This window comes from Amblyraja radiata, chromosome 46 (genome assembly GCF_010909765.2).
Source record: "Amblyraja radiata isolate CabotCenter1 chromosome 46, sAmbRad1.1.pri, whole genome shotgun sequence".
Classification (NCBI taxonomy): domain Eukaryota; kingdom Metazoa; phylum Chordata; class Chondrichthyes; order Rajiformes; family Rajidae; genus Amblyraja; species Amblyraja radiata.
The window spans coordinates 1,465,510-1,477,710 of record NC_046001.1 but is presented as its reverse complement, the minus strand read 5'-3'; the positions used below and the strand labels follow the sequence as shown (position 1 = coordinate 1,477,710).

Below are 12,201 nucleotides of genomic sequence, written 5' to 3'. Positions count from 1 at the left end.
TGGGCAAGAGACTCTTTGCATCTGCCCGATCTATTCCATTTGGGGACATCTAACAAGGACAGGACCTACACAGTAAATAGTAGGCCTCTGGGTAGTGTTGTAGAGCAGAGGGATCTAGGAGTACAGGTACATGGTTTCTTGAAGGTCGAGATGCAGGTAGATAAGGTGGTCAAAAAGGCTTTTGGCACATTGGCCTTCATCAGTCAGAGTATTGAGTATAGAAGTTGGGAGGTCATGATGCTGTTCTATAAGACATTGGTGAGACCGCATTTAGAATATTGTGTTCAGTTCTGGGCACCGTGTTATAGGAAAGATATTGTCAAGCCTGAAAGGGTCCAGAAAAGATTTACGAAGATGTTGCCGGGACTAGAGGGTGTGAGCTTTAGGGAGAGGTTGAGTAGGCTGGGTCTCTATTCCTTGGAGCGCAGGAGGATGAGGGGTGATCTTATAGAGATGTAAAAAATCATGAGAGGAATAGATCGGGTAGATGCACAGAGTCTCTTGCCCAGAGTCGGGGAATCGAGGACCAGAGGACATAGGTTCAAGGTGAAGGGGGAAAGATTTAATAGAAATCTGAGGGGTAACTTCTTCAAACAAAGGGTTGTGAGTGTATGGAACGAGCTGCCAGAGGAGGTGGTTGAGGCTGGGAACTATCCTAACGTTTAAGAAAGTTAGTTAGGAACATATTGGAGAGATCAGGGCGAAACACAGGCAGGTGGGACTAGTGTAGCTGGGACGTTGTCCTTCTAAAATTCAGTGAATACAGGCCCAGTGCCTTCAAACACTCATCATATGTCGAGATTTATAGTTGGTAACACAGGGGACTTTTAGCCTTTGGGAGCTGCTTACGTATGTGCTGTTAATTCCCCTGTATCTCTGGTTATAGATGTCAAGAGATGTTCTTATTTGAAATGTGTTCAATTATACTCGGCTCCAAGTGAATGATTTCAAGCAAGATAGACTGCCAAATGTATTGTACAAGCACCATAGGGCACGCTGTTTGGCAGCTCAGATGCCGAATCACGTGGGACTGTTATGTCTTGGCTGCAGTTTGTATTCCCCTGCAGTAAACCATAGTATTTTTTTCCCAAATGGAGTAAAAACAGGATTTTGGTTTTAACTAGTGCTGAGTGATGCTATTATAAATGTCTATTGTTACTCATGTGGCATTCTGCAGAAGAATAAAAATGCATGCAGTTTTTATCGTATTGATCACAGATCACAACTATGCTTTTATTTATCTCTGTGGTCTTGCCTCAAGACAGGCATAGGTACTCAATCGACAATAGACAATAGGTGCAGGAGTAGGCCATTCGGCCCTTCGAGCCAGCACTGCCATTCAATGTGATCATGGCTGATCATCCCCAATCAGTACCCAGTTTCTGCCTTCTCCCCATATCCCCTGACTCCGCTATTTTTAAGAGCCCTATCTAGCTCTCCCTTGAAAGCATCCAGAGAACCTGCCTCCACCGCCCTCCGAGGCAGAGAATTCCACAGACTCACCACTCTGTGAGAAACATTATTCGTTACCTGTCCGCATTTCCTGCAAAGTTGTGATGAGACGTGTGTTGCTGTTTGAAGTGGTGGAAGTCTGTAGTGCTGTAAGAATCGGGTGGCACACTGGTAGAGTTACTACCTTAGAGCGCAGGACACCTGTGTGCTGTCTGTGTGGAGTTTGCACGTTCTCCCTGTGACCGTGTGGGCTTTCCGCAGGGCTTCCAGTTTCCACCCACATCACAAAGATGTGCAGGTTAATTGCTTTCTGTAAATTTTCCCTAGTGTGTGGGATAGAACTAGCAGGTCAGCGTGGGCCGAAGGGCCTGTTTCCATGCTGTCTCTCTAAAAATGAGATCAATGTGTCTACTCCTCTGCCTTTTTCCTGCAGTTCTTCTTCTTTCCAAGTGACAATCAAGAGATGGAGATGATTGTCCTAATAGTTTAGGGCATAATTGTTTTTTACAAAATGATCATCTGCCGGCTAATGCTGAAATGTCAAATGAGTTTGACAGATGCTTTCCCACATCCAATACAATATTGAAATGCTTGAAACAATTAATTCCCTCTTACTACCATTTTTACTCGCGTTATCTGAGCCTGAAATTGTATTTCAATCTCAGATCATGTTCAAGTATAGCCACAGCTACATGGTGAAACTAAAATGTATCAAAATGGCCTTTAATTAAATCTGAGGTAGACAGAAATGCTGGAGAAACTCAGCGGGTGAGGCAGCATCTCTGGAGCAAAGGAATAGATGACGTTTTGGGTCTCGACCCTTCTTCAGACAATGTGAACTTTAACCACATGTGATTTTTTTTTTTTCTATTACAAATCTCAAATTGTGGAATACAGAGGCAAATAAATAAATGATGGGCCTTTGTCCCAAACATTATGGAGGGCATTACCACCAAGCCAATTAACCTACAAACCTGTACGTCTTTGGAGGTTTGAAGGTTAATTGGCTTGGTGTAATTGTAAATTGTCCCTGGTGTGTGCAGGATAGTGTAATGCCCCTGTCCCACTTAGGAAACCTCTGGAGACTTTGCGCCCCACCCAAGGTTTCTTTGCGGTTCCCGGAGGTTTTTGTCAGTCTCCCTACCTGCTTCCACTACCTGCAACCTCCGGGAACCGCACGGAAACCTTGGGTGGGGAGCAAAGTCTCCAGAGGTTTCCGTTCAGGTTTCCTAAGTGGGACCGGCATTAGTGTGCGGCGATCGCTGGGCGGCTAAACTAAAGTCCTGTAAAATCCGACTAACGAGAGTCAAGAGTCTCCAATGAGGTAGATGGGAGGTCAGGCTCTAGCTGATATTAGAGCGGTTAAGTTGCCTGATAGCTGCTGCGTAGAAACTGTTCCTGAATCTGGAGGTGGATGTCTCAAACGTCTGTACCTCCTGCCTGATGAGGGAGGGGAGGAGAGGGAGAAAACCCACACGGATCAAGATTCAAGAGAGTTTATTGTCATGTGTCCCAGATAGGACAATGACATTCTTGCTTTGCTTCAGCACAACAGAATATAGACGGCATGAATACAGAACAGATCAGTGTGTCCATATACCATTGTATAAATATATACACACATGAACAGATAAAGTGCAAATAATCTGATAATGGGCTATTAATGTTCAGAGTTTTGTTTGAGTTGAGTTCAATAGCCTGATGGCTGTGGGGAAGTAGCTATTCCTGAACCTGGTTGTTGCAGTCTTCAGGCGCCTGTACCTTCTACCTGAAGGTAGCGGGGAGATGAGTGTGTGGCCAGGATGTTGTGGGTCTTTGATGATACTGCCAGCCTTTTTGAGGCAGCGACTGCGATAGAACCCCTCGATGGTGGGGAGGTCAGAGCCGATGATGGACTGGGCAGTGTTTACTACTTTATGTGGTCTTTTTCGCTCCTGGGCGCTCAAGTTGCCGAACCAAGCCACGATGCAACCGGTCAGCATGCTCTCTACTGTGCACCTGTAGAAGTTCGAGAGAGTCCTCCTTGTCATACCAACTCTCCGTAATCTTCTCAGGAAGTAGAGGTGCTGATGTGCTTTCTTTATAATAGCAGTTATAACTTGAAGTTGCTGTCAATGACACCTGCCAATAGCAGTGACGATGGGCGGTTTGATTGACGATTTCCATAGAAACATAAAAACGTAGAAAATAGGTGCAGGAGTAGGCCATTCGGCCCTTTGAGCCTGCACCGCCATTCGATATGATCATGGCTGATCATCCAACTCAGTATCCCATCCCTGCCTTCTCTCCATACCCCCTGATCCCTTTAGCCACAAGGGTCACATCTAACTCCCTCTTAAATATAGCCAATGAACTGGCCTCAACTACCTTCTGTGGCAGAGAATTCCACAGATTCACCACTCTGTGTAAAAAATGATTTTCTCATCTCGGTCCTAAAAGACTTCCCTCTTATCCTTAAACTGTGACCCCTAGTTCTGGACTTCCCCAACATTGGGAATAATCTTCCTGCATCTAGCCTGTCCAACCCCTTAAGAATTTTGTAAGTTTCTATAAGATCCCCCCTCAATCCTCTGAATTCTAGCGTGTACAAGCCGAGTCTATCCAGTCTTTCTTCATATGAAAGTCCTGCCATCCCAGGAATCAGTCTGGTGAACCTTCTCTGTACTCCCTCTATGGGAAGAATGTCTTTCCTCAGATTAGGAGACCAAAACTGTACGCAATACTCCAGGTGTGGTCTCACCAAGACCCTGTACAACTTCCTGTGGTATCATTTGGTCTTGAGTGCCAAATTATATTTGGATTTAGTGGGGGGGGGGGGGGGGGGTTTACAAATTGGAAAAGTGATATTGCAGGTTTTATTTGAAACTAGGATGCTTTGCCCATTGAATGTGGCTCTTTGCTTGCAGATCTTTGAATGTCAAAGAATGAAGTTCTCAGAAATCCCTCAAAGATTGCATGCTCTGCTGATGCCCCCTGAGCCAATCATCATCAACCATATTATCAGGTGAGTGTTGCCAAGGTCCAACCTGCCGACAAGGAATTCAAACTTCATATCATTTTGAAGTCTGTAAAAGTCAGTTTAGTTTATTGTCACGTGTACCGAGGTACAGTGAAAAGCTTTTGTTGCGTGCTATCCTGTCAGCGGAAAGACAATACACGATTACAGTCGAACCATTTACAGTGTACAGATACATGATAAGTAAGTGCGTTTATTGGCCAAGTATTCACATACAAGGAGTTTGCCCTGGTGCTCCGCCCACAAATAACAACATGACATACAGTGACAGTTACGAATGACTCAGAAAACACTAAACATTAATAATAATAAAACATTAATGATAAAACACCATTGATCAAGCATGTGAACCAGCAAAATACCAGATCAAAGGGAGGCTACAGACTTTTGGCTGTTGAGTAGAGCAACTGCTCGTGGATAAAAACTGTTTTTATGTCTGGGTGTGGCAGCTTTGATAGTCTGGAGTTGCCTTCCAGAGGGAAGTGATTCAAAGAGTTTGTGGCCAGGGTGAGAGGGGTCAGAGGTGATCTTGCCCGCTCGCTTCCTGGCCCTTGCAGTGTACAGTTCGTCAATGGAGGGAAGGTTGCAGCCAATAACCTTCTCTGCTGATCGGACGATTCGCTGCAGCCTCCAGGTGTCGTGCTTGGTGGCTGAGCCAAACCAGACCATGATGGAGAAGGTGAGGACAGACTCTACGATGGCCGTGTGGAATTGGACCATCATTGCCTGTGGCAGATTGTGCTTCCTCAGCTGCCGCAGGAAGTACATCCTCTGTTGTGCCTTTTTGACTGTGGAATCGATTTTTAATTGTCTCCTATATGGTCTATAGACACACTAAACTTGTATCTCCCGTTCTGTATTATGTTTACTTATTCTGCTGTGCTGCAACAAGTAAGAATTTCATTGTCCTATCTGGGACACATGAGATTAAAACTACCTTGATTTGACTCTTTGACTTGCTTGCGAGCAAGTCAAAGGCAAATTCCTTGTAATAAAATGGATTCAATTCAATTCAATCAGTCTACTCGATGTGACCCAACTTAAAGGTAGCTGACATGCATATAATTCTTGTCCCCTCGTATAAACCTTTCCTTTCAGTGTGGACCCAAATGACCAGAAGAAGACTGCTTGTTACGATATTGACGTAGAGGTGGATGACACGCTGAAGACTCAGATGAATTCCTTTCTCCTCTCCACTGCAAGCCAGCAGGAGATTGCTGCTCTGGATAATAAGGTTAGCTGGGAAACTGTTTAAGAAGGAACTGCACATGCTGGAAAATCAAAGGTAGACAAAAGTGCTGGAGAAACTCAGCGGGTGCAGCAGCATCTATGGAGCGAAGGAAATAGGCAACGTTTCGGGCCGAAACGTTGCCTATTTCCTTCGCTCCATAGATGCTGCAGCACCCGCTGAGTTTCTCCAGCACTTTTGCCTACCTTAGCTGGGAACTTCTATAACCAAGGGGACATTTGCGATTCTGCGCAAATGGCTGCAATCTCAGCAGAGGAAATCCAGTGTGAGCACTTAAATACTGTGTTTAGTTTTGAGATACAACGTGGAAACAGGCCCTTCGGCCCACCGAATCCGCGCCGACCGGCGACCCCAGGACACTAAACGCCCCTGTCCCACTTAGGAAACCTCTGGAGACTTTGCGCCCCACCCAAGGTTCCCGGAGGTTTTTGTCAGTCTCCCTACCTGCTTCCACTACCTGCAACCTCCGGCAACCACCTGCAACCTCCGGGAACCGCACGGAAACCTTGGGTGGGGCGCAAAGTCTCCAGAGGTTTCCGTTCAGGTTTCCTAAGTGGGACGGGGGCATAAATGCAGCAACTCTGCCGCTGTGCCGCCCACGTGGTTCAACGGTACTTTATTGCCACATGTACCTAGGTACAGTGACATTCTTTTTGTTTGCCTTATTCAGGTGAGATGGCCATTATTGACGAAGCTCTTAAATGGACTCAGTCTGCAGGTTGTAGGTTCTTGAGTGGTTTGCATGGTTTAAAACAATGCAGATTAAGATTTGCCCCAAAAAATGAGTGGTCTATTTTTTACTTATCAAACTGAATAACATGCAACTACGATTTTTTTTTGTCAGTTGCAAAATGGCATCTTAACGTTATGTTTTCCCAGAGGGTAGACTTCTGTGACGCTTCCATATTTAAACTGAATAATCGTGCTTATGCCCCTGTCCCATTTAGGAAACCCGAACGGAAACCTCTGGAGACTTTGCGCCCCACCCAAGGTTTCCGTGCGGTTCCCGGAGGTTTTTGTCAGTCTCCCTACCTGCTTCCACTACCTGCAACCTCCGGCAACCGCCTGCAACCTCCGGGAACCGCACGGAAACCTTGGGTGGGGCGCAAAGTCTCCAGTGGTTTCCGTTCAGGTTTCCTAAAGTGGGACGGGGGCATTAGACACAAAGTCCTGGTATAACTCCGCAGGTTAGGCTGCATCTCTGGAGGTAAAGGACGGGTGGCGTTTCAGGTCGGGACCCTTCTTCAGACTTTTTCTCCCGAAATGCCGTCAGACACGCTGAGTTACTCCAGCACTCTGTGCTTGTGTTTGGTATAAACCAGCTTCTGCAGTTCTTTGTTTCTACACACTGAATAATCTTGATGTTTTACTCTCACAGATTCATGAAACAATCGAGACTATTAACCAGCTGAAGACACAGCGAGAGTTCATGCTGAGTTTTGCCAGAGATCCACAGGGCTTTATCAATGACTGGCTGCAGTCGCAGTGTCGTGACCTGAAGGTATGTATTTTATCACTGTGTCCATGTTGAGTGCCTCTTTAGGCCGGATATTTTAAACATATTTTGCACTGCATTCAGGAATATAACTTGTAAAAGATACTTCCAAGTTTCAGCATGCAGTATTGAAAGTTCCTTACTACTTACAATTGGTATTTATTATGTGGCATTGAATTCAAAATGTATCAGGTGGCACGTGAATATTTTTGATCCAATATATTGCATTTGCAATCTGGGCTCTTGGCAGTGAGTTGTTGAATAAGTGCTCCATATCGGTTTGTTATTTTCCATTACGATAAAAGACACACAATTGCACGCTTATGACCCTGTCCCACGGTACGAGTTCATTCCAAGAGCTCTCCCGAGTTTAAAAAAAAAATCAAACTCGTGGTAAGCACGGAGAATGAACGTAGCGGGTACGTCGGAGCTCGGGGACGTCTCTTCGCGGCTCGTAACGCTAACGGCAGGTAAGCTCGGGAAGACTGGTGAAGATTTTTCAACATGTTGAAAAATGTCCATGAGAGCCCCGAGTACCGACGAGCAGCCATTACCGCAAATCTCCGAGTTCAAATCAGGGCAAACTCGGGAGAGAGCTCTTGGAATGAACTCGTACCGTGGGACAGGGCCATTAGGACTGAATGCAAAAAGCCTAGTTAAGTGTGCATAATGTTGTGGTGCAGAGCAAGCGGGTGTAGGGGCCATATGTACCGGTGACAGATGTTGGTGATTAAGTATGTGCCTGCCTTTAACACTCCGACTGGCTATGACACTTGGCTTTCCTTCCTTGCATGGCATCTAAGCTAATTATGTTTCAAGAATGCGGCGTCCTCAAGGGTAGAGGCTAAGGCTTCTGATTTTATGGTTCCAATCTCTGTCTCTTGTCCATCCATCCGCCTGATACTGTATGTTGGTTATGGCATCAATGTAGTGACGTGTTGCACAATGCCAGCCTTGCTGCTGTACTCTGCTAGTAACCGGGTAATAACTCCTTCAGAAAGCAAGACTGAAGTTGTATATCTTTTAGATGCTCGTGCGCTGAATGGAATCAAGTTATTGCCTGACTTTGCCCTGCCATTCTGAACAATCATTCTCGACTGCTTTTTTTTCTTCTTTTTTTAAACACATTTGGGCATTATTTGAACTGCGTGCAGCCAGATTTTTGCTCGTTGTTGTATCTATCCTGTGTGTATCGGTTTGTGGGAAGTGTAGAATAAGGAAACGTCATTCAATCCACCAAGCTTGCTGTTTACAATGAACCAACAGCACTGGAACTCTTCTCGTCCCCGTTAACGATGTAACCAGATGAGTTGACAAAATTAGTGGGAAATACCTCCGAGCTGTGTGGGATATTCCTGTATTAGTTTAGCTGTAATGTTAGCAAACAGATGTCATTTGCTTGTTCCCCCGCTGTATTTCTATGTTGGAGGCTACTCGTGTGGACATGATATGGTGTTGCTGCACCATCTGAATTATAAGCTTCCTCTGTCCTGTAATGCTGTCTCCACTCCACCACTGGCGACTGGGACTAATTGCAGAGGAGCATTTGTATGGATGATTTCCATCGTGCAAGGAGATGCAGTAAGCCTCAATAATGCGACAATACACAGCTTTAAAACAGGCGCAGAATTCCAGCTGCATGCATTGGCCTAGATGTTCAACCTGCCTTAACTTTAGCACTTGCATTCCATCGAGCCTTTGTTTTTGTTTGAACACAATAACCAGAGGCATGGATAAAACACTTGCCCACAAATATTGCTGACAAGAAAGGCAGCAAAGCTATCCTGGCTAATAATATTTCTCCCTCTCGTTTATTTAAAAAAAAATCTGCTGATTTATCTCCTTGCTTGGGACCTTGCTGTGCGCAAATAGGCCGATGTATTTTCTTCACTTGCAAAAGTGATTGCATTTCAAAGGTAACCAATTGGGCGATAAAGCACTTTGAGTTGTCCTCTGGTCAGCAAGGCGCAGAATAATGCTTTCTTTACGCACTGCTGGGCTGTAATGGTGAGCAGAGCGGTCGGTGTATGTTTTCACAGCCAGAGGCTTTGCAGTAAATGGTAAGAGTGATTGGCACCAAGGGCACACGAGTCATTCAAATAGATACTTTGAGGCTGGATTTTACAATAGTGGAACTTGCCTGTGGACAGTCAGCAGCATATCGAGCTTTCCCTCGGTAACACACTTCACAGGGCCAGCAAGCTGAACATTAGTTTCCATGGGAAATCCCCGGTCTGTGAAATGCTCAAAGCAATTGGGCGGTCAAAGGGATTATTGCTACAGGAAATCAGCTCCAAGGGAGGCTACTTCGTATAATTGCCTGTGTTCGCACTCCACAGTTATCAACCAGCGTCTGCTCTTTTCCTTGCAAGTTTAATAACTTCATTCCTCTAAAGGCCCTGTCCCACTTATGCGACCTTTACAGGCGACTGCCAGCACCCGTGATACGTGGTCGAAATTTTCAACATGTTGACAATTCAGCGGCGACCAGCGGGAACACAGACCCGTGAAAGGTCGCCGAAATTTTCAACATGTTGAAAATTCAGCGGCAACCAGAAAGACGCTACGACTCTTTGGAGACCTCGTGAGAGGTCTCCAAAGAGTCGTAGCGTCTTTCTGGTTGCCGCTGAATTTTCAACATGTTGAAAATTTCGGCAACCTTTCGCGGGTGGCGGCAGTCTCCTGTAAAGGTCGCGTAAGTGGGACAGGCCCTTTACATCATCCTGCTCTCAAAACTGCGATTGACTGCAGGGTATTCCCAGTTGCAGTGATGCACATTCCCAACCCTCCGTATGGAAATTGTTCCTTTTAACTTCCCCATTCATACTTGACTAATCCTAAATTTATGCTGCATTGTACCAACTAAAAAGATCTTTTGTTTGTATCCCCTTAAACCTTTAACACAAAATTGAACACTTCCACATGATCATTCCCTAGATGTCCCAAGTCTCCCATCCAGCCTATTTCCTCATATCCCTGTATTTTCCATTGTTCCCAAGCTGCCCACGTCCGGCTGTGACAAAATTCACAATGTTTCCATTGCTGTATTTTACAGTCTGTACTTTTGCATATTAAGATCCTAGTTTATGGGGTTCTCAGTCACAATGTTAATTTCACATATCCACATCCCTTAGTCTTTATTGAGAATTTTACTTCAAGATTTATTTAGTTTAGACATACAGCATGGAAACAGGCCTAGTACTATGCCTATACATACTAAAATCTGAAGAAGGGTCCTGACCCGAAACGTCACCTATCCATGTTCTCCACAGATGTTGCCTGACCCGCTGAGTTACTCCAGCACTCTGTGAAACGTCACCTATCCATGTTCTCCACAGATGCTGCCTGACCCGCTGAGTTACTCCAGCACTCTGTGAAACGTCACCTATCCATGTTCTCCACAGATGCTGCCTGACCCGCTGAGTTACTCCAGCACTCTGTGAAACGTCACCTATCCATGTTCTCCACAGATGCTGCCTGACCCGCTGAGTTACTCCAGCACTCTGTGAAACGTCACCTATCCATGTTCTCCACAGATGCTGCCTGACCCGCTGAGTTACTCCACACAATGTGCTTTTTTGCCATGCACCTTCCATGCCCCATTTAAAATGACAGGGGGATTTCCATAAGAGTTTGACACAGTGGAAATATCCCCGGCAGATAAGAGGTTGTGGTTGAAAATGCAGTCTGTTTTAGCATCTTTGATGTCCTGAATTCAGAGATTAAAGCACAAGCTCCCGGCTTTTTTGGCTGATAAATTTGGGGGGTGGGGGGGGTTGTCAAGGAAGAGCACCATTAAACCAAGCTGCTGCGTTCTTTTAAGCACCCTACCTCGTTGACCTTTGAGAGGAGGAAGCCTCTACCTTCCCCCCCCCACAAATTACACGTGCCTGAATCCCACATTGTGTGGTTGCCTTTCAATGCTTGACTAGGCAATGCAAATGCAACGCAAAAAACAACCACTAAAGTGCACCTTGTGAACAAATTGTATTGTGAAGCATGGTGGTGCTAAACGCATGTAAAACAGCACCACACCTAGCACAGCAAAATCAAGCCCTTGGCAGGCGATGAAGTGTGAAACGAGCTGAGGCCTTAGATTTTGTGAGATGAAAGAGTACAAACCTTTGCTAGTGGTACAAATCAACCATGATCTAATCACATGGTGAGGGCAGACTGTGAGGATTGAATGGCCGAATCCTAATTCTACGATCCTATCTATCTATCTATCTATCTAATTATTGTAAGGCAGTTAATCCCATCTTGATTTTCATCTGTGTTTTCCCTTGTGTGATTTCTTGAATTCGCCCCAGATCCAATTTTGGAAAAGTGCTTCACTTTTGTGGCCTTGCAACATGTCACCTTGCAGCATTTGCAAATTTTGCTCTGTTCTGCAGCATGAGGTACTAGGAAAGTAGCTTTCATCTGCAACGTAAACACCACATGGCTTTGTCCCAGTCTGGTTTGATGGTTCACCCTGCTTTTGTGCCTGCTGGTATAACCTCCGTTGCCCTGTGATTCTGTACTGCGCTAAATGAAATGCAAAATGCAATTGCCAGTGAGCCCTCCAACCCCAGCCATTTTGATAGCAAATGAACGTGGCCCCATGAGAATCTTGGGGACCTTCGACACCATTTATTTTTCTCTTGCATCTGTCTGTTCCAGTCACTTTTGATATTTTGTATTGTAGTCTATGACTGATGTGGTAGGAAACCCAGAGGAAGAGCGCAGAGCAGAGTTCTACTTCCAGCCATGGGCTCAAGAGGCTGTCTGCAGATACTTCTATTCTAAGGTAAGAATATAACAAGACCAGTCCATCATTGGGCAAGATCTTTGTTCCAGTTTATGTAACACAACTTGCATTGGGTCGGGCAACATCTCTGGAAGAATATAGACAGTAGATATTTAGAGTAGCGCAGCGGTAGAGTTGCTGCCTCACAATGCCAGAGACCCGGGTTCCATCAAGATTACAGGCGCTGTATGTACAGAGTT

At 45.4% G+C, this 12,201-nt stretch overlaps 1 protein-coding gene across 3 annotated transcripts in view; it reads left to right on the top strand.

The window, feature by feature from the left end:
* The window catches only part of smarcd1 (SWI/SNF related, matrix associated, actin dependent regulator of chromatin, subfamily d, member 1), a 46,144-nt gene that overhangs the window by 24,953 nt on the left and 8,990 nt on the right, over window positions 1–12,201 (top strand). For 2 of the 3 annotated variants that reach the window (XM_033015664.1, XM_033015666.1), the window contains exons 9-12: window positions 4,359–4,456; window positions 5,567–5,702; window positions 7,096–7,218; window positions 11,900–12,001. In XM_033015664.1, the coding sequence (XP_032871555.1) occupies window positions 4,359–4,456; window positions 5,567–5,702; window positions 7,096–7,218; window positions 11,900–12,001 (459 nt within the window). The remainder of the gene's footprint in view (window positions 1–4,358; window positions 4,457–5,566; window positions 5,703–7,095; window positions 7,219–11,899; window positions 12,002–12,201) is intronic. The other variant, XM_033015667.1, reaches the window with a different exon arrangement.